At 43.3% G+C, this 27,278-nt stretch overlaps 1 protein-coding gene across 10 annotated transcripts; it reads left to right on the top strand.

Moving 5' to 3' along the window:
* Nucleotides 1-5,371: 5,371 nt before the first annotated feature.
* On the top strand, nt 5,372-25,175 carry mapk10 (mitogen-activated protein kinase 10). Of its 10 annotated transcripts, XM_084572823.1 has the most exons (13): nt 5,372-5,788; nt 6,796-6,965; nt 9,916-10,045; nt 10,470-10,528; nt 10,931-11,069; nt 11,829-11,994; nt 13,360-13,431; nt 17,220-17,402; nt 19,683-19,807; nt 20,586-20,612; nt 21,788-21,851; nt 22,015-22,092; nt 24,927-25,175. In XM_084572823.1, exons 1-13 carry the CDS (start codon nt 5,651-5,653, stop codon nt 25,067-25,069), a joined length of 1,494 nt encoding a protein of 497 aa, XP_084428949.1. In that variant the 5' UTR covers nt 5,372-5,650; the 3' UTR covers nt 25,070-25,175. The 10 variants fall into 10 exon arrangements, with proteins under 10 accessions (XP_084428949.1, XP_084428953.1, XP_084428954.1 ...); XM_084572827.1 differs by lacking the exons at nt 13,360-13,431; nt 20,586-20,612 and adding an exon at nt 16,311-16,382; XM_084572828.1 differs by lacking the exons at nt 13,360-13,431; nt 20,586-20,612 and adding an exon at nt 16,311-16,382 and having other exon boundaries at nt 19,683-19,828; nt 21,800-21,851.
* The last annotated feature ends 2,103 nt before the right edge of the window (nt 25,176-27,278 follow it).

Here is a 27,278-nt window from a genome sequence, read left to right as displayed (position 1 = left end):
TTCCTAGGTTACATAAACGGAGCAGAGTAATCAATGTTGATATTAATTATATCTGTATTTTTTTGTTTTTTTTAATATCTGGCGTGAAAGTCCGTCAAAAAATATTTCTATCAGGAACCTGAACACAGCCATTGTTACAAGCATCCCAAATAAAAGTGTGTCCGCCATTTTCTTTCTGGCTTTCTCCAGCTTTTGGCCTCTTTGCTAATGCGGCATTAACAGAATAATGTTCAGACAGTGATTACAGGCAGATGAGTGGGAGAAACCGTCATCCTCTGAGCCTTAATGGGCCCTTAGTCACAGCAGATATTTTCGCTTGTCACAGTGAGAAAAGGGCGAAACTAACTTGCGAACCGTGAAACGAAAGCGGACCGACGTGCAGCATCAGGACCAGGGAACTGGATAATCTGAAGGGGACGCTGCCGCCGTCTTTGAAAAGGGACAGACATCGGAGATTTCTGGTAAAAAGAAACAGCACCACCTTAATTTAGCTTAAAAAAATCACTGTGGTTTCGCTCAGTTCTGGAAGCAACACATTTAGGCTGTTCTCCTGGATAGACTACCACGCTGGTGGGAGTGATCAATAACAATATGCAAAATAAATCTCATTTGTAAGAATAACAGATTAGATGAGCCATGTAAAGGTGCTTGAGAAACCAAAGGTCAGTTTTAATAGTTGCTTTTGATCCAGGCCATCCAGTAACAGGCTAATAAGAACCTTTTCTGCCAAATGTGTGCAACAAACTACAGAAAACCATCCGACAGCAGATAGTGCCAGGATTAAGAACTACTGCTGTGCAGTGGGACTCTGCCTCCTACGTGTGCAGAAGGATCACTGGTTGGCCTGAGGCATTGTTGTGCCTGTGGGGACAGATGCAACAGAATGATCCAAATAACAAGGACGAGCCACAACTGCAGAGCACAAAGCATGTACCAGCACCAGCACCAGCAGGACATTAATGGTCAGTTGTATCCATTATATGCATTAGCCCACTGCAGATCATTTAAACCTCCTTCCCCTTCTTACAAACTGCTCCTGTCTTAAGGCTCTTTTAGAGTACTGCGGGACATAGACGCCGTAATCTACAGTTAACCTACATTGGGGAAACCAAACAACCCATCCACAAACGCAGGTACCAACACAGGGGAGCCAGCTCATCAGGAAACGATTCAGCGGTCCATCTACTAAAGGACACTCCTTTGAAGATAGTAAAGTAAAGGAAGCCATCCATGTCAGATTGGAAAAAATCTTCTCTAAACAGAGGAGGTGAACCAAGATATAACCCGCCATCAGTTTACAGTACAGCTTTGACTTCTGTCCCAAACAAGTTTCAACCCCAAAGAGATGGAATTTCCTATTAAAACCTCAAACTCACCGCCAGTCCCTTAGAACTGAAGAAGCTACGCGGACGGGTGGTGAAACATCTTCTCAAAAACTCTACAAGTCCAGTTCCCTTTTTGAAAATGCTTTTTGGATAACCTACGCAAGTAGCCTGCACCGGTGCAAACCATTTATACTTGTGCGCTCGTCAATCTTGCTCACTCTGTAACAGCGTCACCCAAACGTCTTTTTTCCCACTCGGGTTAATTTTTGTTTCCACTTCCTGCTTCAGTTTCAACAATGGCGACTGAAGCTTTCACCAAAATTTCACCGAAGATGAGTCGTATAAATGTCTGTATCTCCGAACCTCCTCAGTTCACCTTTCCTCGATGTGTTCCATCTTCATTGATCCAAAACAATCAATTCGAAAGTTGCGGAGATGGAGAAGCAGCCGGAAATACTAAGGCGGAAACACGCTACTACCAAGCGGACCAATCACAGCTTTTACATTTCTGGGGAGGTGCACGTCAGCTGCGGCGCTAGGGTCTGCGTATATGCTCTGCGCTGTTGCTGTAGCTTCTGCATCAGTTTGACGCAGAAGTCTAAACTGCCTATTAGCTCCATTAATATGTTGATTTAGCTGTTTTCTCTTAATCAGTGCTGTGTTTGTATGAGAGACTTTAGTTTGTGTTGGTCTATGTGTGACACTGAAATGTGTGCACTGGACGAGATATTTCACACCTTTAAATATGTCTCTTGTTCTTAGTAGAGGACAATAGCTAATGGTTTAAAAAGATCACTGACAGACTGTCTGCTTAAATAAGAATCGGAACCATGTAATTTCTAATTTCCTTTACATCAGCATCCTTAAGCTTAATCTAAACGTGGCACGACAATTACACGCTCCTGATCTGAGCTTGATGTGCGCCTGCTAACTTGACTTGCGTCGTTCCTGCATGAAATCGCTTCGACGCAGGCTCTGAGTTGAGTTCAAACTGGAAAGTGCACCATCAGGCATCAGCAGTCAGCTCCAGCAGACAGACAAGACATGACGGCGCAACTAAAACCTGCTACGGCGTGTCAATTTTATACATTTCATCCTTTACATCTTACGGCGCCGTTTCTCCCTGACGCAACTCTTAGCAACACTCTGAAAGCGAAACTCGAGAGTCGTGTAGTAGAGGGGGTAGAACTTTCTAAATGCTGGGCTCATAACATTGTGGAAAACTTATTTTGCTCTTTACCTCTCTACCTGTCCTGATATGTGCATTAAACACATTTGCAAAATAGCTTAAAATAATAATATCAAGTGTGCCATCAATGCTAGTTGCTAGTTTTCTGATGCCGTACGAGGAGCATTTCTAACACTCCTGCTAATGGTCTCTCCTTTTAACAGCCAGCTGACCTCTTCCAGTAACTCTTCACAGCCTACATTCCAGCGCAAGATTGCAGCTGAGGTGCGGTTTCAGACATAAAAATCCATTCCCATATACATTTACTGGAAATCAGGGGGAATTAAAAGTACTCTATGTATTTGTGCTAATGAGCTGCAAAAACCGGCCTTATTCTGTGGCTTCCCCAGCCTCTCGATGAGCTGCTGTTGCCTTGCACCGACGAGACACATTGTTGTGGGAATGATATATGGGGCGTTTTAAGGAATGCTGCTGAGTCTGAGCCTCAGCTACAACCCGGAGCCGCATTTCAAGCCGTGACGACTATCAGCACAACACGGTCGAGAGCCTTGAACAAACAAGCGCAGAATGTGCTGCGTTTTGCTTGTCTTCAGGAAGAGAAACAAAACACACATTAATTTAACTGGCAATGACACGGCAGTCGAACACTATCTTACTCATCATGTTAAACGTTTAAAAGAATAATAGCCTTTGCTTCACTCATGCCGGTGAAGCCATTCTCACCTTACATTGCTTCTTATTACCTGTTTGTTCTACTCTTAACGTTTGCTCATCTCCCAGACCACTCATGTTTGTCCAGGTTATAAATTATTCTGCGTGTAGCCTTCCACACAATCACACTCAGAAATGATCCAGGAGGTGTTTGAAATATTATACTGCCGCAAAACAAACATTTTGGCCTGTGCGGGGTTTAATATCTTATGTACACAGATGGCCGAAGATTAGCGCCAACACAGATCCAGCAAGCTTGGTGTCACTGTTGACCCGTCGGATTAATATCAAATATTGCGTGTGTGGGGAGCCACGCAGAGCCTGTGATGTCAGTCAAGTCACACATACAGATGTGCTGTGAAATTGCTATAACGGCCTGAGGGATGGTAGATCTGGTCCGTCTTACACTTTGTGCATTCTCTCTTCTTTCATTACCTTGTTTGATGAATGATATGTTTTATTGTTTGCTCCCTTATTTAATGGCACACATTGCTTTGGTTCACGCATACACAATGAGAACAGCATGAATGTCCGGCGCCATTAGAGGCCCGGTGCATCTAACCCATGCATTTACATTCAGAAAGATGAGGACACCTCCAAACTGTTTGAAGACATTTGATTTTGTAGTCTTTTCTTTTTCTATTATTTTAACGCCCTCATTAATACAGCGTCTCGGCGTATGCGGGAGACGCGATCATTAGCGCTGCTGGAGCTTCATTACCTGGCAAACCCTTGAAGCCAGAGTGACTGTGGGCGAGAGCTGCAGCCCGCCTCGCTCCTGCTAAATGTGGGAGCCGCTGCCGTTCAGAGCTTTCTCTTCTCTGTGTTCCACTCGTGCAATGTTTTGAGCTTCCGACAAAAAAAAAAGAAGAAAAAAAGAAAATGACGGACCAGAAAATTAGAAACTTTTTAACATTTAAATTTGAGCCATTAGCTGCTCTTTCACAGTAAAAGCCTCCCAGCTGTGCCAAAATATCACTGGACTGGTGTGATTCAAATGGGATTTCTAACAGTACTTGGCTCTTTGAAAACGTACTTTCCGTATTTAAATGTGTGTTTTCTCTGTGTCTAAACCGCAGCGTCTCCTAAAAGGTAGGAAGTTCAGCTGTATATGGTTCGGATAAGTGCATACAATCTCAAACAGGATGACGGAAGAAAGGTAGATTATTTTACCAGTGATTGCACAATTTAGTTGTGCAAACACAGGGAGACACAGGGAGAACATGCAAACTCCATGATGGATTCAAACCCAGAATGTTACCTAATCATACTTTTTTTCAACATATCAAACAAACATCATATTGCGGCGGATTTTCTTGGACAACGTCTGGCTAGCCTTTCTTCTCTGTTCATGGTCTTAATGCTAAGCTAATTAGCATCATATTTAACAGACATGGGACCGATGTAGTTGTGGGACCGATGTAGGTGTGTTTCCTAAAGCAATGGACTTATGCAATGAAAGAAAATAATCAAATAAATAAATAACGGAAGTAGAAATATTTTTGAAACAGTGTTATGAAGACAGCGTCATCTGCATATAGTATCACATTGTCTTTCACTCCTGGTTTAAGCTCCTGCAGCAGATCCAAGCAGAGCCTACGCAGGTGGCCTACGCTTTTGTGAGCACTTATACTTGTTTGTCTCAGTGGTGTGCCGGCATTGTTTTGCAATTACTCTGCTAAATCTCCAGTCTGTTCCCAGTCAGCTGTGTTGAGGTCCTCTGTGTGCCTCCGACACCGACGGTGGGGAGTGAATGACTCATGTTGTAGGTGTAGTTAATAACCTGCTGAAAATGCAGGTGCTGTTACTTTTTCAGACGTCACACCGCAAAAAAAATTTGTAGATGGCATGTGGGAGGCAAAAGGAGGTTGAATTTTCTGTGCTTGTCTGGCCGGCATGAACCATGAAATACATCCTGGACTAGTCACTGTTGTTGCAATCTGTGTTCATATGACGCATAGTTCAGTTTCTGGGTAGATGCACGTCAGGCTACGGTGTATTGTACACATACTGTGGCATAGATCCGACATACTATATCTAGCTCTAATTTTTCAGTACAAAGACATTGATCATGCTGCCCTGTGCTCTAGTAATGATTCAACATATTGGTCCGTTTCATATTTATAGATCGGCGCATTGTTATTTTTCTCACTGTTATTGACAAGAATGAGGACGGAGTAGAGGGAGCACAGCAGTTTATTCTCTATTGCACACCAGGAGAGTAAATGCAACTCACTGCAAACAGACAAAGCTCCAAGAATTTGTCCCTAATAAATTAAACGCCCCTATTGTATATTATTCCCAGTGACGGGCGTTGCAGGTGACTTTGAATGAATCCAGATGTGCGTATGTGTTCGCCGCGTGCTCATTTCCCATCACGCACTGTATATGTGAGAACTCGCAGCGCACATATTGTAAATTACTCATGTTCAAACCACATGTGCGGCCACTCACCGTGACTCTGGCTCTCTCCTCTGCTTGTGTCTTCCAGGTATTTATGAGCAGACATTTCTTATATAACTGCAGCCAACCAGTCCTGGATGTAAAGATAGCCTTTTGTCAGGTGTGTGTTCCTTACAGGTAAAAAAGGTACAGTATTGATTCACTTCCGTTTCCCCCTTCCTTGCTCTGTATGCTATTGTTGTGTTTATGTGTGTTCAGTAGTAATTTCTGTTCAGAAATATTAGCAAAGCGGTTTGATTAGCTTCAGTTTATTGTATTTTCTCCAACATTTCACCTGATTTTCTACTTAAGTTCAATAAACCACAAGTGTTTATCTATAACCGAGATCCCTGCTAAAGAGAAAGCAGTGAAGTGTCATCACAACTGAAGCTAATTCGCTTTTGCGCTCTCCACTTCCTACAGTGTAAATGCAAATCTCGTTTGAGGATGTAATTTCATAAACTGCAACGTCTGGATCTCCTGTCTGAGTGTGTGCTTAGCTGCAGGCTGTTCCGCTGTAGCTCTCCTTTGCATTAGACGTTTGCGTCACACGTGCGCGTCTGGCTGGCTGTTCAATAGCCGCCATAGGTACGCCTGACCGTGCATTGAAGTAATCAGATCACGGGTTTGAATGATTTCGGTTACGTCACCTATATTAATGCATGTGGCTGTTGGAGGGTTTCAAAACTTGCACATTAAACCTGCTTTGTTTAGGTTTTTGAGTTGCGTTGTGATTACAGAGTCTGTAATTAACTGATTTTTTTGTTTGACTGCTCCTCCCAAGTAATTGCAGCCTGATTACTGCGTGCACATTGGTGAAAGAATAATGTCCTCAGTCGAGGAAAGACATTAGTGGCGCTGATGTCATTACATGGCTATAAAAGAGGTTACGCTTGCATATGGAAATAGTTTAAACTCATTTGTTGCGTCGTCCTTACGCCGCTTCCCTATTAATGCATGCTTTGTTTGCTGTGAAAACTACCAATACACTGTAAACCCATACATACTGTCAGTTGACTGGTTTACTTGTTAACTGCAGGTTGACAAGTCAACATAAAATCTATAATGTTGTGTTGATCGCTTGTCTAATCTTCCTCTTGGTTAACTCTCCTGTTTTCTTAATTGCAGGGTTTTGGAAAACAAGTGGATGTGTCATATATTGCCAAGCATTACAACATGAGCAAAAGCAAAGTGGACAACCAGTTCTACAGCGTGGAAGTGGGAGACTCCACCTTCACAGTTTTAAAACGTTTCCAGAATTTAAAGCCCATTGGCTCCGGAGCTCAGGGAATTGTGTGGTAAGTGCGTTTTTGTTTTATGTCCCGTTTTTATGTCTCATCAAGCTGTTTGTTGCTCTTTTATGCAATATTTAACGTGCGATCGTCTTATTTAGCTGTTGGTCGTTGGATTTTCTGTGGTTTACTGCTGTGGCAGAGCGTTAAGAAAGAATATCTGCTTCTTGTTTTCTGTATTTAGGGTTGAAAATTTGGCAACAGTCAACCCTGGTGTGGGTTGATTAGGTCTGGTCCATCACATCACTGAAGGCACATCTTGTTGCTGGGCGAAATAGAAAAAACGTGGTGATGCAAAATGATGAAAAGTATAAGTTCATAAGTGAAAAGGAAAAGGGAATTTCGATATTTGTATTATTTCCTGTGTATATTTTGGAGATTTTGGAGTGAAATATTCAAAAATGCCATTAACAGCTAATGAATTAGAATAATAGTTCTCCTTCTATCCAGAAAAGACTGAAAGTGAGCTTATGCTTGATATAATGATCAGTTGAAAAGGAGAACATGCACTAGATATGTTAGCGTTTTGGCGACAAAGCTAAATAAAAAATCAGAGAAAGCGAAATTACAGGTAAACAAGCCGACCGTTGCAGTTGCGCGGGGCGCTCAGAGATGACATCATCCCAGGTCAGAAGACATCATCCGGGGTCTGTAGGTCAATATACAGACCCCGGATGATGATAACAGGTAACTCTGGACTCAACGGGAAATAGCACTAGCGTATCATAACAAAATATTAGTGAAATGAATGAGTTTCGCGGCAGATAATGCGTTATTTAGAGGCTGCGTTTTGGTGCCCCAGTCACTCCCACTATATGGATATACCCAGATCAAACTATCTCCCGACTGACTACAAATGACACAAAAGTTATATGGGTGAGTAAACGATTGTATTTTATGCCAGAAATAAGGTTCAGGTTGTGAAAAACAGTAGTTCCCCTTTAATGATAAAGCTGCCCATCCTATTGCTGCCCCTTTGCAGGACTGTATTGTAGTATTGTGTAGTATTGTGTAGTATCAATATGATAATTACTGAAATCTTAGAAAATATTTATACGTATTAAAAAAGACATTCACTGAAAGAATCAGGATCATCATTTTTGCCGCAGTTGCGGAGGATAGGGGTTCATATGTTTTCTTACAGCACAGCTTTTATTTAGATCATAGATGTATGGGCTAAGACAGCCAAACAGGACGGGCACTTATGTGAATCCTTAATCCAGATTGCAGAGCTCGTATTCATTGTAATTCACCTCATGCCTGCCCTGTCAGAATGCAGAGGGACGACTGCCAAGGCTCCACTTAAAGGAATGCATCTTACAGTCTTCCGATCTATGGGCTACATTTATGTTAATGTCGTGTCACCGCGGTGATATACCCGTCTCAGACACCCTCGGGACGGTCCAAGTTGACGTGTTTTATGCCGGTGTCCGAAGATTCACCGGCTCTCGCCACTCCTGCCCTCCACTCGCCCTCTCGCATTGTCCTTCCTTTGCTTCCCATGAACCCCAGTCCTTCTCCCCCCCACCCCCGTTCCAAAGCAATTTTGTGCCTTTGCAAAGGAGGCTTGGGCAGGCTGTAACGGCTAACGCTGGGGTTGTGCCCATTTGAAGGATATTGTATAGAGATGGATGGCAGAGAGTGCAAATCTAATTTAGCCTGCTCTGCTGTGCGCTGCTTGGCTGTGCCCACAGCTGTCGTCTGGTCATATGGTGGGGGGTATTACCAACTCAAACCACATAAAACCCCAAAGACTCATTTGATATCCTGCTGATTATGGAGATCAAATGGGACGCAGCATTTAGATGCTAACAAATACAAACTACAAGACCCGTGCATTGGTGCTGGAAGAATGGTCTAGCCTTGATATGATGATAATAATAGTAATTAAAGTAACTGCTTATTGAGCGTTATCTTCAGCATCATCCCCAACAGATTGACATAATCACATTTGCATAAACATCTGTCTGATTTTGCACAGACAGTTGAATTCGCTCAGACATGCGCTCACAGCGGCTAACCGCATCAGACGATATGCACATAAGCAGACACAGATTAGCAAGAGATTATCAGTAAAAACCAACACGAGTAGATATTCTGCTTTACTTATGCAACATCGCAGTCAAAACTCACTCGCTCGCCCCCAAACATCCCAATCTGCGCACATCTCTGCCCCCGTGACTCCTGCGCTCGGCCGGGATGATCTCTCAGAAGCATCTCAGGCAGGAGGGGATGAAGGCTTTAAGTAGTTTAGCTGGTCATGACATCATCTTTCGCTCAGCTCTGAAAGTGATGACTGGTTCAAATCCCCATTGGATCAGTGCTTTCATGGAGGCCCCCGCCGTTTCCATGGCCACACATCGTCCCCGGGCCTGCAGTCTCCACAGAGCTACAGCCGTATCCAGCCGCCATCCTGTGAGCCGCACGCAGACGCCTTGAAACTCAATTTGCAGCGTCTTGTTTAAGGGGGAAAAGGCAAAATGCGACATGTTTATGGCTGCTTTTCCTGCACGGCTGGCCGACCGGCAGCAGCCAGACATAAATCGACGCAAGAGGAGCTGAAATCCCAGAGGTTTGGGATTGTGTTGAGTCAGCACGCTGCTGTAACGGGCCACCAAAATAGTTTGAGCATCAATATTTAAAGCAATATTTTAGGAATCCATTTATATTACAAAACATTTCTTATTAATAATTAATATTAAAAGGAAGAAATCAGTGTTTATATTTTAAGATTTGGGGTAATTTTTGGTTCCTTCAAAGAAAACAGCCTCTTTATAACCTGCAAATCTACATGTTCAGTATTAAAACACTAATCTGCCTTCCTTCCATTTCCAAATGTGTTTGTTTCCTTGGAGACTTTTCTGACTCTCACTGATTCAGATGCACCGAGAATCATCCAGCCATGAGCGCTAAAGGAGTACTGATCTCTGAGTTTTTTTTTCTTTGTTTCCTGCAGTGCGGGCTATGACGCTGTCCTGGACAGAAATGTGGCCATCAAGAAGCTGAGCAGACCCTTCCAGAACCAGACCCACGCCAAGAGGGCATACCGGGAGCTGGTGCTCATGAAATGCGTCAATCACAAAAATGTAAGCGACTCAGCCGCGAGGTGGCCAAGGTGGGAATGTGAGAATATGAGGAAAATGCATCCAGATTGAAGCATGCTTTCAAACTGCTCCCCAGTCTGCATCTATCTACAGCATTTCCGGCTCCTTTCCTGCAAAACGCAGACGAGCCAAGTGGCCGTGCTAAATTCCTTGCCTCCAGAAATGAAAAGAATCTAGCAGGAGAGTGAAACAGAGAGCGCTTCAAGGCCATGAATGTAATCACCGGCGTCGCAGTTTGTGCTCCTCTGCCTCTTTTTCCCGTCTTCCACATTAATCCGCACTCTTTTGTTCCGTCCTCCTTTTACTCAGGCCATGGCCATTACCAAACGTTGCATCCTCAGTCCATTGTCTTGTTCTGTGTGTGCATTTTTAACGCTGATCCTCCACACCCTCTCCTCTCTTTCAGATTATCAGTTTATTAAATGTCTTCACGCCACAGAAATCATTAGAGGAATTCCAGGATGTGTAAGTACAGCAACTTATTTTTTTTGCATAATGACGTTTTCATGAAAAATATGAAGTTAGCTCATGTGAGAGTAAAAGGAGGGGTCAGATTTTATTATGCATTATGTGATCATCGCTCCTCCATTTGCGAGGCTGGAGTGTAGCCGGAGAAAGTACTCTAGGTGTAATCTGAGGCTGCTGGAGGTATCCTGTTCTCGTGCTGAATGATAAATGAGCGCGTGTTCACTTTTAGAACAATCTCTTGGCAAACAGCACTGCCGGGGGATCTGTGCGTCTTTGTGTCAAGTTTTTTTTTTTTTTTATATATTCAGCTAGAAACCGTAGAAGGGTTTCGAATTATTTTAGCAGAAACACTTGAAGCCTGTCAACCGCTCGCACGTCGTTAAACTCAATCTTTCTCAGGTACCTAGTGATGGAGCTGATGGATGCCAACTTGTGCCAGGTGATTCAGATGGAGCTCGACCACGAGAGAATGTCCTACCTGCTCTACCAGATGCTGTGTGGCATCAAGCATCTGCACTCAGCCGGCATCATTCACAGGGTAAGCTGCTAGGTTTTAACTGCCGTGTTCGGTTCGTGTTGTATGCTTTGAAATCTGCGCCTTAAGGTCAGTTTTAGGCGCTTTAATTGGGCACCACCTCTTGGTCACCATTTAGATGTTTCCAACCCAGCTGTCTCAGGTCGAACAGAAACCTGCAAGGCTCTAAAATGTCCCGAGGCTTTTGTAAGACCGTGTCTGTTTCCATTTCCATCAGACTCTTTTGAGTGATCGAGGGTCCTGAATGCTAGGAAATGGGCGCTAGGGTTTTTCCTCCGCAGGTCAACAGAGTGAAGCCTGTGCCTTTTTACACCCACTACAAGCCGGTCAGTCAAGAGAGACATCCCGTAAAATAGCCAGTTGTCATTTTTAGACCTCGGTATAAAGTGTTTATTGAGTTTTAGAGGTGCTTCTAGGTTAATTTTGTTACCTTCACACGGAGCCGTGCTTTGCCCTTGTATCCGGCCTTTGAGTTGAGCCAAGCTAATGGACTTGTGGCTGTAGATTTAAAGGACAGAGGTGGCTTTAATCTACTAGTTTAGCTGCAAACATTCCCAAAGATGTTGAATTACTTATCTTAATATAAATCTGACTAAATCTACTGACTGCATCAGAGTGGACCTATCCGCGACTGTGCATAAATGTTCCCTATTTTCCCTACATTGACTAAAATGAGACAGATAAGTCAAACGCCAGCTAACGTTATTGTCCATCCAAACTGCATGAATATGCTCTCATATTGATCTTTTTGTCCTTCCCCAGGATCTCAAACCAAGCAATATAGTTGTGAAGTCAGACTGCACCCTGAAGATCCTGGACTTTGGCCTCGCCCGGACCGCAGGCACCAGCTTCATGATGACCCCTTATGTTGTGACTAGATACTACAGAGCCCCAGAGGTCATCCTGGGAATGGGATACAAAGAGAACGGTGAGAGCGAGTGACGATTTGACGCTTGCATGGGTCAGATTTTCAGTCATGTTTAAAGAAGTCTGTTTATTTTGTGCTTTCTTCATCAGTGCCATGGTCAGCTTATAGAGACCTACCAGTGCATGTGTAGTTGTGTCATCAAAGGGGAATTACTGTTTTTTACAACCTGGACCTTATTTCTGGCATAAAATACGATCGTTTACTCACCAATATAACTTTTGTTTCATTTGGAGTCGATCGGACGATATTTAGATCCCCGTATATCCATATAGTGAGAGTGATTGGGGCACCGAAACGCAGATTCTAAATAACGTATTATCTGCTACGAAACTCGTTCATTTCACCAATATTTTGTTATGATACGCTAGCGCTATTCACCGTTGAGTCCAGAGTTACCTGTTATCTATTCGCGGATGTGCAGCGGTTTGTTGTTCTTTGGCCAGCTGTTCCTCTCTCTCTGCCTCCGCATCCTCCTTTCAACAAGCTCCTCATCCGTATACTCTGGCTCAAAACGGTAAGGACGTCCATCATAAACAAAGTCGTCGTCCACAACCTTAGAATCGGAAAAGAATTCAGCCATGTTGCAAAAAAGTAGCAGTAGCAAATTACAGGTAAACAAGCCGACCGTCGCAGGTGCGCGTGGCGCTCAGAGATGACATCATCCAGGTCAGAGGTTAGTAGGTCAATCTACAGACCCCGGATGATAACAGGTAACTCTGGACTCAACGGGGAATAGCGCTAGTGTATCATAACAAATATTGGTGAAATGAACGAGTTTCACAGCAGATAATGCGTTATTTAGAGGCTGCATTTCGGTGCCCCAGTCACTCCCACTATATGGATCCGAACAACTCCAAATGACACCAAATTTATATAGGTGAGTAAATGATCATATTATAGAATTAAGGTCCAGGTTGTAAAAAACTGTAATTCGGTAAAGTTATTGTACTTTAGTGCGCAGTGTGAAACCTTATCAACATTTCTTGTTGAGATGCTAGACTGATTGAAGTGTTGGAGGTATGAGTCACAGACTAAAAGCCCCCGGAACATCAACACATGTGATGTGACTGGCAGCCTGGCTATGACTCATTAGCCAAATTCTTCCCAAGAATGGACGCTCGTGGGCTCCACTGGCTTTGAATTGCCTGACACAAGTCTTTTCTTTTCTTTCTTCTTCTTCTGTTCACTGTCTGTATGTCATACTAATTTATGTAACATGCCTCCTCACTGATTATTTCTCTCTCTCTCTCGCTGAATAACAGCTACTTCCTTATCGCTGTCGCCTCACAGTGGGTCTCACTAACCTTTGCTCCCCCTCCCCTTCTTTTCTTCTGCTCCCTCTGCCTCTCACCTCTATGCGTGCAGTGGATATTTGGTCGGTGGGGTGCATTATGGGAGAAATGGTGCGCCACAAAATCCTTTTCCCTGGCCGGGACTGTATCCTTCTTAACACTCAGGAGAATGATCTGATGGTAACTCTGGTTAAATTGTTGTTATGTGTGCTGACAATCATCAGTGAAAATGTTCTTTATTTTAAATACAATTAATAATGCCCATCAATTTAAACTTCTTGGTCACTTTTGGTGCTGCAGATACCAGACCTGATGTTTGCTGTGTGTCACTGAGGTGAACTAAACCACACCTAGCTGGCTTCATAACACATGTTTGTGCCTGTCCCAACTTTTAACACTTTTCACAGTAACATCCGGAGCTTTATTCAGCCTTATATCGTAATATCGTCTCTGAATATTTAAGAGTGTGCCGTTTGGAGTGTTTTTAGGCGGTGGGGGCGGGGGTCAGTTGCATCCTACGGAGGAAAGGATGCCTGTTTTCAGTAGGGAGGATAAATATTCCCCATGCTGCGCCCGTGCACATGTGCGCACACGTGAAGCGCGTCCCGCCATCTGAGAGTGCCTCCATGTGTGAGTCAGACGGAGTTATTAAGCATTCAGTAATGAATGATTAATATGTTCCCTTTGAGCATCTGTTAATAGCAGCTAATCCGAACTCATTTGGCAGCGTGAGGAAAGTTCAAAGGTTAGAGGTGTAGGCTGTCAGCATGTTAGCGTTTAATTAAAAAAAAAACAAAAAAAAGCAATGAAGCTGAGACAATAAAAAAGTAATTGCTAACATGCCTCAACATGTATGAAGCCAAAGCCTGATATGAAGGGGCATAGATTTCTTTTGTGTGTTTTGCTAGGCGACGTGCTGCCACATTAAGACGGACGCCGTTGTCTATTTTGAGTTAATCCCATGTACCTGCTGCTGTCATGCCTCATCCGTAGCTGGAAATAGTTCCTGTTGATGGACTGACATGCTTCTTCTTGTATCAGGTTGTCTGAATGCGGCTTGCAGATCCAGCTCCTACCTTGAAGTCGAAGCACATAAGCGCGTGGCTGTACAACTGTGAGCAGTTTCTTGTTGAAGGTTCGGCTTCTTGCGACTTCCCTTCAAAATATGCACCAATATGTAGATCACAGACCTGTAAAAACAAGGGTCGTCTTATTCTGCTGCAAGCCTTCCTGTGTGCAGAGATGAATAGGAATCCCACACGCTTGAGAGCTACATCTAATTTGTTGCGGGCAGTGCGCACACACCTGTAGAGGGGACATGCGGGTCGCCGCATTTTGGTCTTTGTAGGCAGTAGCAGGACTACAGAGTCGGCAGCGAGCAACGCCCGTGTGTCTGAAGGTGCTTGTGTTAATTCTCCCCTCCGTGCAGCCCTGAACATGCGGCCCCCTGAAAGATTAATGCTCTGGAAAACTAGAAAACGCCGCAATGAGCTCAGCAATATCTCTCTCCCCCTCCGTCTCTGCTCTCACATGAAATTCTTATCATCTAATTATCCGTCCTTTCTTATTGTAGATCGATGAAGTTTAGTCACACGCACTTCTGTTAATCTTCTGCTCGTGGATCAGTTCTGGAAAGGTACCTTGTTCTCGGCGATCTTAATTCACCTCATTTCAGCCTGAAGTATTGACCTTGCTGAAGTTATCTGCACCTTCGTGAGTGTCTGTCAAAAGATGATTTAGAGCAGTGTTGGGGTTTTTTTCTGCAGGGACAGGTCACAGCACAGTGGACTCTGCTGGTTGTCCCACGATGGATTAGTGCAGCAGCGTGCCAAATATGTAGTTATGGATGGCGAGGAAACTTGAGGTGTATTTTGATGTTGTGTAGGCCGGGAAAAACTCACAGGGATTAGTTTGTGGTGTGTCACTTAAACTCTTTTCAGACAGGATTTAATTTTGATTTGAACATTTCCTGTCCCGTGGTTATGGCACTGGAGCACCTTTAGCTTTCATATTGTGGCATACTGCAACAAGAGCAAGCATGGAGGAGATTCAAGCTGTGCCGAGTGGTGTTGAGTCCATGTTGGAAAAGTGGCAAGCAATTTTTCCTCAAGCTGTTGTTGCAGACAACGCTTGCACTGTTGCTAAGATGGCCAAGGTGCACTCAACGGTTTGGTTTTTGATGATCAACTCAGGTAGTAATACCGGCAGTAAGCCCTAAATGGTTGCAGTTCAGTAGCTAGTAAAGGCCACTGTTCATTATTAAAAACAAACTGATTCAGTTCATCACGTAGATTTCGTTTTTAGCTGACACCAGAATAAATAAAGCAGTGGCTCCGGGGCTCATTATGTGCAATGAATTAACCCGTTTTCAATTAAACCATTGCGCTAATTAGACCATAACTTCAGCCTAAGTCACTATTAGAATTGCATCACTAATTTTGCTCATCTGTCTTTCAAAGCCATGAACTGATCAGTTACCCTCTTATTGAATGCAGATGTTCCTGACCCGGCTGCATTTCATAGGAGTGTCTTAATCGCTAGCTAACGGGCTGTTCCACACTTAAAAATCACTGGGTAGCCAGATTGCTTGGCAGTTTCTGCAGTTTGAAAAACTAATCTTGATAGGAGGACCTATGGGAACGATTTGCAGCTTTATCAAAATTGCCCAAAGGTGGGGTCCGGCAGTTCTCCATGTACCAACGCTTTGGCTGCGATAAGACTAAACTGAGACGATCCTTAACAGTGACAGCTACCAAACACTGTTGTTGAACGTGGTAGAAAGAATTCCCTACTGCCCGTGGTTTTGGGGGGCTTTGGTCCCTGTAGCGGAAACACACTGGGTTCATCAAAAAGTTCCTCGTGCCTGATGAAAAAGTTCCTGCAGTGGTATGGCTAATTTATGAAATTCCAGTATGAATCTACAGAGAAAGACAGAGCTCAAATGGAGTTACATTCATCAGGAATGAACCTGACAACGTGTGTGTGCTTGTGCATGTGCCTGTATGTGTGTGTTTGTGACCCCAGTGGACATGTGGTCAGTCGGCTGCATCTTTGGAGAGGTGATAAGAGGGACAGTGCTGTTCCCTGGGACTGACCGTATCCTTCCGACCTTCAGCCACTCCCTCACTCCCGGTGTACGTAGCAGTGGGAAGCATGCAGCATTTTGTTGAGACCAACAGCGCACTTCAGTTGTATGGTGCCCCGTTTGAAAAGGGGGAGTAACTCCAAGCACAGCGGAGGATCATGGTTTTTGGCACCAAAACGCCACGCTGTCTGAGTGAATCCAACTATTTGGTAAAGAGCCACGGATAAGAGCCTTAGTGGATGGAGAAAAAAAATGTTTCAAAGGGCACTGGGTGGATCATGGCCAATGTGCAATAGAGAGAAGGCGGAGGAGAGGTGTTCCAGCAAAATAAAGTAATAGGGGATCTTTGGCGACCCTGGCAGCTCATTGACACTCCGAGTGAGAACAAAGGGAGATAAGGGGGTGGTTTTGAGTGTGTGGAGTGGTAAGAGACATAATAACTTGTTGTCAAAAGTTTTCCACACACAAACACAGACTCGTCATCTCATCAGGAGGTTCATTGTCAAGCACAGTGACACGATTCCTTTTCAGGTTTCAGAAAAGCTCAATTTGTACAAATTAAAATTTTAAAACAATTTGTTGCACAAAAAATGATTTTCATAATTTATTAAGTGTTGCTTATTGAGCTTGAAGGCTTTCCATTTCTAATGCATGCTTTTTTTGGGGGGGGGGGTCAAGTGGGACAAAGGCATTTTGAGATTAGAATTATCTGTTAATGGTGCTTGTGTCCTAAATGAAATCCATTACACCGCACCAGGGTAGTACCTGAGTGGACACCGAGGCATGCAGGATGACAGGATGCTACGTATTCCAGGTGTGTTTGCCTTAACCTTGACCTGCCACACCAGACATTGACCAGTGGAACAAGGTGATCGAGCAGCTGGGCACGCCCTCACCGGAGTTCATGAAGAAGCTTCAACCCACGGTGAGGAACTACGTGGAGAACCGGCCAAAGTACGCGGGCCTCACCTTTCCCAAGCTCTTCCCCGACTGCCTTTTCCCCGCTGACTCTGAGCACAACAAACTCAAAGGTGAGAACCCGTAGTCGTTTCCAGTCAGAGAAACGAGACGTGTGTGCCTTAATCTCTGTTAACTGCTTGTCCTTTAAAGTTGTGTCGCTGTTAATATCTTTAATTTAAACATCTCACTTCTCTGACTGCAGCCATGTTTCTGTTAACAACATCAACTCCACAGCGCTAAGATGATGGTGTGACTACAATGCTGCTCCTCCTCTTTCCATCACCGCCAAACAATTTGATCGGCTCGGTGCAACTCCAGATCAAACATTTTGTGGGCGTGGGAGCTTGGGGCTATAAATGTGTTTTAGTGTTTTAGACCTAAAATCATATACTTGTCTTTGCATCGTTTAATTTAGTGACTAATTTTCTCCTTGGCACATTCATGTAGTGTATAATCGCGAATTAATCACGTCCAATACTTGCAAAACTAATAATATTTATGTTAGCTGTAGCTGTGACGCTGCTAATTTGCATGATGTTAGCATGCCAACCATAGACAGTATAAAAAACAGCTCCTCAAAAGTGAAGCCAAAGCAAGTAGAGCTCCCCCTGGTGACTGGCTGCAGTATAGGTCATAAGCTCCACCCCCTCCATGTTAGTGGATGGGACTTGGGCCAAATTAAAACACTAAAATACACGTCAAGGATGTTTTCTGTCATTTTAGGTAGCTAATATAATGTCGACGCATGTTCAAGTGTCAGTTTTTTTGGATAAGTTTTGTTTTAGTTACTTATTTGACGCTATAGAAATCCCTGGAGAAATAGCGACAGTTTGGCCGATGCAAGGAAGTGGGGGCGCATTGTCCATATTTATATACGGTCTATGATGGCAACACTCACCATGGCACACTTGCTAATCATAGCAGTTAGCATGCAAGGTCAAAGGGTGGCAGCAAACTCTCATCTTGGCCTCCTCATTAAACTGATATCAAAGTGCACGCCTTAATAGATGCAAGAAAGATTATTGGTGACAGAGGTCAAGTGGATGGATGAAAGGAATCAGGGGGGTCGAAGGGAACGAAGGTACCTGTAATGAAAGATGGAAGAGGAAAAGAGAGAGTGATGAGGATGACCGGGGTCTGAGAAATGAGACAAACACTGTTTAAACTATAATAACTTCCTTATTTCTTACCTGACTCCGTTCACATCTTGTCTCCTCTCTCAGCTGAGCAGCGAAAGAGAAGAGAATCCTTCCTATGAGATACAACAAAATGTACTTTTCCTGTTTCCCCTCTGCTACATCAAAGCTCTCAATTCTCATGAATCACTTTTGTATTCGAGCCGCTCCCTGCCGGATTAACAGTGTTGAAGGAGAGAGAGAGAGATGGAGATGGAGATGGCGTGAGATCTGGGTTGAAGCGCTTCTGTTTTGTATGTTTTGTAGTGTGACAGGTAGGAAACTGAGTCAGACACCAGAGAGACATCCTCTGGGCTTTGGTTATTCTGAACTGGAGGAGGAGGAGGAGGAGGAGGAGGGAGGAGACGGCGAGCACAGTAGGATCGGGAGGATGAAAGAGGATAAGGATAACGAACGGTGGAACGGGGTGGCTGATGCATTCAGGAGCTATTTTATAGATTAAAAACATTTTCTCATTGATGCTCAGGCAGGGTTGCACCCAGCTTTCCTTCTTCATTTCCATCGTTGTCCCTCTCTCTCTTCACGGTTCAGCTTCTTTCTGCTGCTGCAGAGCTATTTATAGCGAAGGTCAGTGTGTGTAGGAGACGGATGGTGTGTGTGGTTTAAGGGTTCTCGATTTCAGATCAGTCCGAGAGGGCCTGAGGGCGGAGAGGCTGGCCAGCTGAGTGACTGGTGATGAATTTTTGCTTCGCGGGTGCCGGATGTTTCAAAACGTGCATTTGAAAAGAGAAGCCAGCTCTGAAGCTGACAGAATCAGCCTGTAACAAAAAGTGCAAAGACCTATTTTCTCATCAGCAGTGGATATATGGGACAAGGCAGAATTTTAATGAAGAAATCAGTCGACTGATGCTATTTTTATCAATTAAACTACGGATTTAGTCTAGTTTTGTCCATAATATGTTAAAAGAAAAGGAGAAAAATTGAGTTGTTGGTACTAGGGAGTGTTGACCCCTGATTATTTGGCTAATCTATTTAGCAGTACATGCCTGTAATGGACACAAGATCAAAGTAAAACCATAACACTGCGTAAAACTGCGACTATTCTGCTACTTTTGTTAATAATTCTCTTTAATCCCTCACTCTCTTCACACTCTTCCTCCCTTTCTGCCTAGTTACTCAGTAGACACTGTTGTTTGTCTGTGTTTAAAATCGCAGCGAGCCAGGCCAGAGACCTGCTGTCTAAGATGCTGATCATCGACCCCGCCAAACGGATATCGGTGGACGAGGCCTTACAGCACCCCTACATCAACGTGTGGTACGATCCAGCCGAGGTGGAGGCGGTGAGTAGGCCGCCGCCGGATGTATTGATCCCGAGAGCAGCCCTGTCTGTCTGCGTCTTGATTGGTCAGCTCTGTTTACTGATCACTGACTCCCCCCTCATTTTATGTATTTACTTGTTTTAACACAAACAACTGTAGTAGTTTTAAACGTATGCATTCTGAAAACGCTGGGTCAGCTGCACTTAGAATTGTGTTTTATATTTAATTTTTAATTCACATCCCATTATCATTTTTTCCTCACCGTTTACTGTTTTGGTTTTTAGTTCAAATTTTTTTTCAATATTTTGTTTTCTAGTAAATTCGGGTCAGTGCATCGTCCCGGCTTTTTTTTTTTTAAAGCAAGAGTGGTGGTGTTTCTGGTTTGATTTGGTGAAGTCTAACGTCTTCATCGGCGCCTCATTAGCACGAGGTGACAGCGAGATCGGGAAAAAAAAAAAAAAAAAAAGCCATCTGCAGCTCGATGATAAATAAACTCGTACAGATACCACTTGCAGCAATACTCTAACGAGTGCATGACCAGCTGATGAATTTCAGGGCTACGCTCTCTTTCGACTTTTCCCCGCTGGTTGATGGCAGCGTTTTTTACATACGCCTCCCATTGTAGCTGTTTTTAGACGATTTCATGACTGTGCACTTGTCTAGCTGTCCACCTGTTGTTGGTTTTACTGATGATATTGTTGTTAGAGTTGATGTAGTGTGTGTAATATGGCTGTGAATGGCATCTCAACACATGTTCTGCTGTTTTCCCCTTCTCTAATGTCATCTCATGCTGATGAAGGCCAGAGATCTCATCCAAATATCCATGGTAAATAACAACCGCCCTGCATCGAAGTGATCCGTTCAGTGTAGACTCAATGAAAGAAGATATTTGGAAGCTTTTGGTCCGGCAATGTCAATCCTTGAAGAGTCCCTCCTGACATGAAAAAAGGCAGTAGCTGTGAATGTCACTCAAATTACATCTGTATGTCCTTTTTCATTGAGAAATCCACAATTTTTGTTTATGCAGTGACGTTAAAGACGCTATATAAGATGTATCCAGCATCAGCAAAGCGGCAAAGCACTAGTTCTAGAATAGGTGCATGTCATAAATGAGATTTTAGGAGGAATTTTCCACCTTTTTAATAATTGTATAGCGTTAAATCGTGAAAAGATGCATTTTTTGGCCAGTACGCACCAATCATGATCATTTTTAAGGTGATAAGACGCATCTGTCAGGTGAAAAAGGTGCAGATACTGTATGTGCAAATCCATACGACTGCACGTAAACCATCTTAGAGAAGCAGTATCTACCTGACATGAGGAAATCCAATTCCATGAATCCTCCTTTGAAGACAGCACCTCACTCCCACGTCATGTATAAACGGACGGCCTGTCGTGCTGCGGCTGCTCACTGCTGACCTCTTATGAGTTATAAACAGAGAGGTTTACGGGTGGTCCCGTCACCCGCACTCACAGAGAGGGGCAGAATTATGGCGTCGGAGTCAGGGGCAGAATCACTGCATGGGTGGCAAGACGGGCGGACCGGATGCCTGGCTGCATATTTGTGTCCTGGAAGATGAAATGACAGTCCGATATGTGAGAAGGACGTGGACACTTTAAATGTTTTCTTACCTCACTGTCTGTCACTGACTGTAAAGGTCTGAAGTATTTTCCTATAATGTATGTGTGTAGAAAGTGGGGAGAAAAAATGAATTACTGACTATTTCATGTGATAAAGTATAGTCATTAATTTACGTCTTTCTTTTCGTCATAATCCACATCCACAAACTGCATGTTGTTGTTTTTTACATGTTAAAACTATGCAGATACTTCGGTGTGGTTCCACGTGCAGATATTTTTTCATCCCCATGTTTTATTTTACTAATTTATTAATAATTTAATCTGACACATTGTAATATAAACATATTGCGTTAACTTGTTGTCGACCGGGTCCTATCAGCTGATTTGTTACCAAAATGGAGTGTGCTTTCTGCCCTTTAGCCTCCACCTCAGATCTACGACAAGCAGCTGGATGAAAGAGAACACTCCATTGATGAATGGAAAGGTGAGTACTGTTACACCTTAACCGAAGAAAAATAAAAACTGAAATGTATGCGATCTAAAAAAGTAGTAAATCTTCCCTTGACCGTCGCCGTTGCTGATTGTACTTTGCATATTTCTGCCGCTCGCTGTGTGTCTAATCGACCCGTCTCTGTGCGCTTCGGCAGAACTAATCTACAAAGAGGTGATGAACTTTGAGGAGAGAACGAAGAATGGCGTTGTGAAGGGACAACCTTCACCTTCAGGTACTCTCAGTGCATAACCCTAATCGATCTGTAAGTGAATTTACTATAACCTTACTGGAGTCCCCCCCACCCCCCTTTGTAAATAGAGCAACCCATTGTGCTGTTGACCATGTGTCTCTGTCCCTTGCATCTCAACTTAAATGTCATTTAGTATATTTGTAAAATGATATTACTGTGAAACAGCTAATAAGTAAAGCAATTTCCTATAATTGAATATTTAATTGAAAATGCTGCCCTTTTTATGACTGTGTATGTGTATATGTATGACATGTCATGATTTAAGGTTTGGGGTCTTTGGGGTCCATCACAGGAAATGTCAGTCTTCAGCTGCAGCTGACATTTTATGCTGTTAAGTTTCTCTGAGGACAGAATATGTTGTTCTCATGATCTGCCCCAGGGTGGCAGTGTTGAGTCATATTATCACACTGACGAGAAAAGCCATGAGGAAAAATGGCTTATTGCTAGAGACAGCAGCCATCTGCTGATGAGGAGAGGTAACGGATTTATGTGTGAAGGGAAACAAATTCACACCTGAAATAATTGCACAATGAAATAATTCTCTCTGCCAGTGTCTTTCAAACCATGAACAAACCAATCAATGTGAAACCATCCTCTTGCAGAGAGCTTCAATCAGCCCTTTTCAGCTGATCCAAAAACAACAGCATTCAGACTGTGTTGTTCTCAGCTCTGGATGTGCGCAAACTGAAAGAAAACGGGGCATGTTTGATCCCACAAAAAAAGCAGCCTTTTCCCTCCTCGCTCTTGTCTTTTTGCAAATTCACGACCTCCGTCTTTCTTCCTCTTTCCATCCACTTGCAATTAAACGGATGAGCTGGCCTGTTGCATCTGATGCTGAGTGTATCAGACGCAGTGCAGGAGCTGCAGACGGCAGTGTTTTGCTGCAGCAGGAGAACAGAAGGGATGAGAGTACGCAGTCGGAACCAGGATGAGCGAATGTGCGTGTGACTGTGACACCATCAAGGCTGTTAATGGAGATTTTATCACTACAGTTCTACAGTATTTGAATGTAGGACACTGTATATCTATATAATCTAAATTACTGTATGCAAAATGAAAGATAAAAATTGAGACTGTGATATAATTTAGACTATTTTAGAGATGCTTTTACCAGAGCCTTTCCTAAGACTAGAATTATCACTTAATTTTCTGTTTAACATAGCTTTGTCCATGTAAAAGATTTAAAGTTGTGCTCTAATTGCATCAGAAACCCTTAACGGTTTATTTCTGATGATGTCAACCCAGAAGTGCAGCGACTGCTAATTCCGATTTTCCTCTCAGTTCTGTGATTGTGTGTTCCCGCTGGTCTCCATTAAGCAATTACGTCTCACGGAAAACAGACACAAACGGCAGATTCACAATTTGCGCGTACTCTTCATGCATAAATCATTGCGCTCGGACTGTTCCCAGCACTGACTCTGTTTCCAAATCTTGTTTTCGTGCTGACGATGGGGAAACTTTCCTCATGAACGCGTACAATCAGGAAGAATGGTGCACGCTGATAGACGGAGAGGATTCTCAGGTTTTTTTGTACAGCTCCTGGGCTGCATTTGCTGTAGAGAGCTGCCCCATTGACAATATATTATATTTAATTTCATGTATTGTTGATTCTTAATGAGCCCTTGGTGAACATGTGAGTGTGAATGGTTGATTGTCTCTCTGTGATTGACTGGTGGCCTGTCCAGGGTCTACCTCTCCCTTTGCCAAATGCCAGCTGGGATGGGCACCGGCCTCTTGCAACCCTCTCTGGGATAAGTGGTGATGGATAATGGAGGGATAATGGATGGTTCATTGTTAGATTGAATCAAGAGTTCTTTGATAAGGTCTCAAAAAGGCTTACTGCCTGTAATTTAAAAAAAAAACTTCAAAATAAGAGAACTGAATTGAAGACTAACTAAAAAAAAATAACTTTATTTATGAGAGTATAACATAAAACACGTGTTGCAGACGCGTCCTAAAATAGTATGAGTCTATAAAAACATGTAAATGGATCCTTTGTTTGCCTTATGTCTGCTGACGACCGACCAGAGGGCTCCTACACTTTGTCAAGTCCTGTCACTTCCCACAGAAAACAAAATGAAAACCGACAGACTTAGCATTGAAACTAATAGTTGTGATTCTTTAAAAACATAAAAGTTGACAAGAGTGGGCACAACAGAGGAAATAACTAGAGATAAAAACTGAAAACTGGTGAAAAGGCTAGTAGTTTTTTCATGTCTGCCAGTGTTAGCACTTTGCTAATGCTAGCCGTTTTCCCCATGTCTGCCAATGTTAGCACTTTGCTAATGCTAGCCGTTTTTCCCATGTCTGCCAATGTTAGCATTTTTTCCCATGTCTGCCAATGTTAGCACTTTGCTAATGTTAGCCGTTTTCCCCCATGTCTGCCAATGTTAGCACTTTGCTAATGTTAGCTGTTTCACTATGCTATGGGAATGGACCTGCACATTGCTGTTGTTTGTCTAACCTAGAAACAGTGACATAGGAAGTCAGGACATGACAAAGAATAGGAGCTTCCTGATTGGTTGACAGCAGACCAATCAGAAACCTGGCCGTACTGCTGCCCTCAACAATCTTTCCTGTGGAACCCATTGCACCCAAATCTTAATTACCTCCTTTGTCTCATTATAGACACACTGTGATTGTGATGATTGTGATTAATGTCGTCTCTATCTCATGTTAACCAGCTGTAACTTATTTCTCTTTGTGTGTGTGGTGCATACTTGTGAAATATCTCCTCTGTCTGTATTTCTGCTCCAGCCTTCGCCAGGACTCCTTTACGTTGTAACCCCCTGCCGCTGTTTATTCCCTTAGCACAGGTGCAGCCGTGAACAGCAGCGAGAGCCTCCCTCCCTCCTCCTCCATCAACGACATCTCCTCCATGTCCACCGACCAGACCCTGGCCTCAGACACTGACAGCAGCCTGGAGACCTCTGCAGGACCCCTGGGGTGTTGCAGGTGACTAGCCGCCTGCCTGCGCAACCCCATGTTCTTCCGAAGGTGAAGGACCCGACTGAAACGTCCAACGTGAAAATACGAAAAAAGAAAAGAAAAGAAAAAAAATAGAAGAGAATAGGAGTAAAGATCAAAATTAATATATTAAGAACAAAAAATGTGAGTTATGGAAACAAACACAGAATCTGAAATGAAGAAATCTAAAGCCTGTGCATTGTCATTCAACAACAGCAGTGGTATTTAAACTGAAGTTAATGAGCTGATATGTTAATGATCCTCTAGTTGCTTTGCTTATATTACCCCCACATATCTTGTATATGGCATCCAAACAAAAACGACCAAGTGCTTAGACTTGCATCTCCTGTAAAGTGCATATTGGCTGGCTGCTGGTCACTCAACCCCTTACAGAAGCATTTATGCTCCGATCATTGTGGCAAGGTGGCTAAATACATTTCACCCCCGCCCTTCCCCTGTTCAACTCTTATTTAATTACACTGCTGTATTTTGACCTCTGAGCTTTGTCTGAGACACCCCCACCCATCCCAAATGTAAGGTTGCCTGATTTGTGTGTTTTTATGTGGTAATTCTGCAGGGATATGTAGTCGTTCTCACCCAGAGCGGCGCCCGCCCTCCCCCCTTTCCCTTCCCTTCCCTTCCCTGAGCTACTTGTAAATATTGTAATTCTGTACAGCTGAAGGGCAGACGGAGTGGGACTGACGGCCAGTACACTGGGAGTTGCTTTCTGACTAGCGCACCTTGCCACATCACCGCTTTCCACCTCAGTTGCCCCCGCCTATCGCTGTAGTCCTGCATGGTTAGATTTAAACAATGCTAATCTCACTGTATGCTAAAAATGAGTCTGTATAGAGACTTTTGTTTATATACGATGTAAATTAACTCAACTCCAGACATAGGGAGGAGGAGGTCTGGTCACAGTGGGACGTGTGAGTGAGTGTGTGTGTGTGTGTTGGTGAACCACAGGCAGTTAAAGGGTCGGCGTGCTCAGATTGAAATGATTTCGATTGTTCTCAGACTTCTTAAGAGGATTTTTAAGAAGCCTGGTCTGCGTGTATAGGCCCTTTCCGTGGCAGCGTACGACGACCGGTCCCTCCAACACAACACAACACAACACGGGCTTTGCAACAGCCCTGCATGCCATTGTGTACCATTAACTCCTCACAGGCACAGGAGGTGGGCGTGTTTCACTGTGGCGTAACCACAAACAGACTATTCCTATTTATTTGACTCTTTGAAAACAGAGATCTCTTTTAGACACAAGAAGTAGGAAGTCTAAAGGCGTGCGACGAGTGTTAACTACGTAGCAATGACTTGTTTTTTCTCATCTCACTACACGCACGCACAAAAAACATCTGACATAGAACTGGACAGAGGCAACCCATCGGCTATGTGGACTGCATGATTTATATATATATGATTTATTTTGATTAGATGGAGTCTGAATATGGCAAGTGCCTTTTGGAATGAAGCATTGCAGGTGCAGAAGTGATATGAATATTTTTTTTTTTTTTTTTAGTGTTTTCTCCTCTGCTTCTTCTCGTTCTGCCTTAAAAACTATCCCCACTGTTATCCTCCAATGGTTTGACTCAAAAAAAATAATTTAAATATCAACATTTTCATTTAATTTTACTCTCTATTTCTCCTGCAAAGAAAATCTGAGCAGATAAAATATTGTAGCCAGATTTTCTTCGTCGATTTTCTTCGTTTTGCCCCTTTTCTCTCACTCTTCTAACATTTAACTGTGCAAACACATTGTGTTTCATGGAAACAGACACAAAGTAAGTTCGTCTGTCCTGTCTGGACGATGCTCCTAATCTTCCGTGACTCTCCCGCTATAGTATTTTAACCTAAGCCCGCTTTCTGCTGCATGCACAGCGGTCGACTGCTGTCAGCTGCGGCTTTCTTTCATGCTTGAGATGAAACTGAATCTAATTTGAAGCCAAGCAGGTAACCCGTAAGTGTATTCTTTATGTGTTATTAGTTAAAAAAGTCATTTTCTTTCAGCTTTGATGGGTCTACAGACAAAGGCCTGTTGTTGGTAGGTTTAAAGAACTAAATTAGGCATAGTCTCCAAAATAAATTAGGTATATTAAAACATACAAAAAAAAATAAAAGATTTTTAGATGAAGGACACACTTAATGAGACACACAAGGAATTTCACAGATGTTGGTACTGGCTCATGTAAAATCAGATAAGA

Source organism: Chelon labrosus (genome assembly GCF_963514085.1).
Source record: "Chelon labrosus genome assembly, chromosome: 22".
NCBI lineage: Eukaryota > Metazoa > Chordata > Actinopteri > Mugiliformes > Mugilidae > Chelon > Chelon labrosus.
The sequence above is the reverse complement of the archived record's forward strand: the minus strand, read 5'-3'. Positions and strand labels throughout refer to the sequence as shown.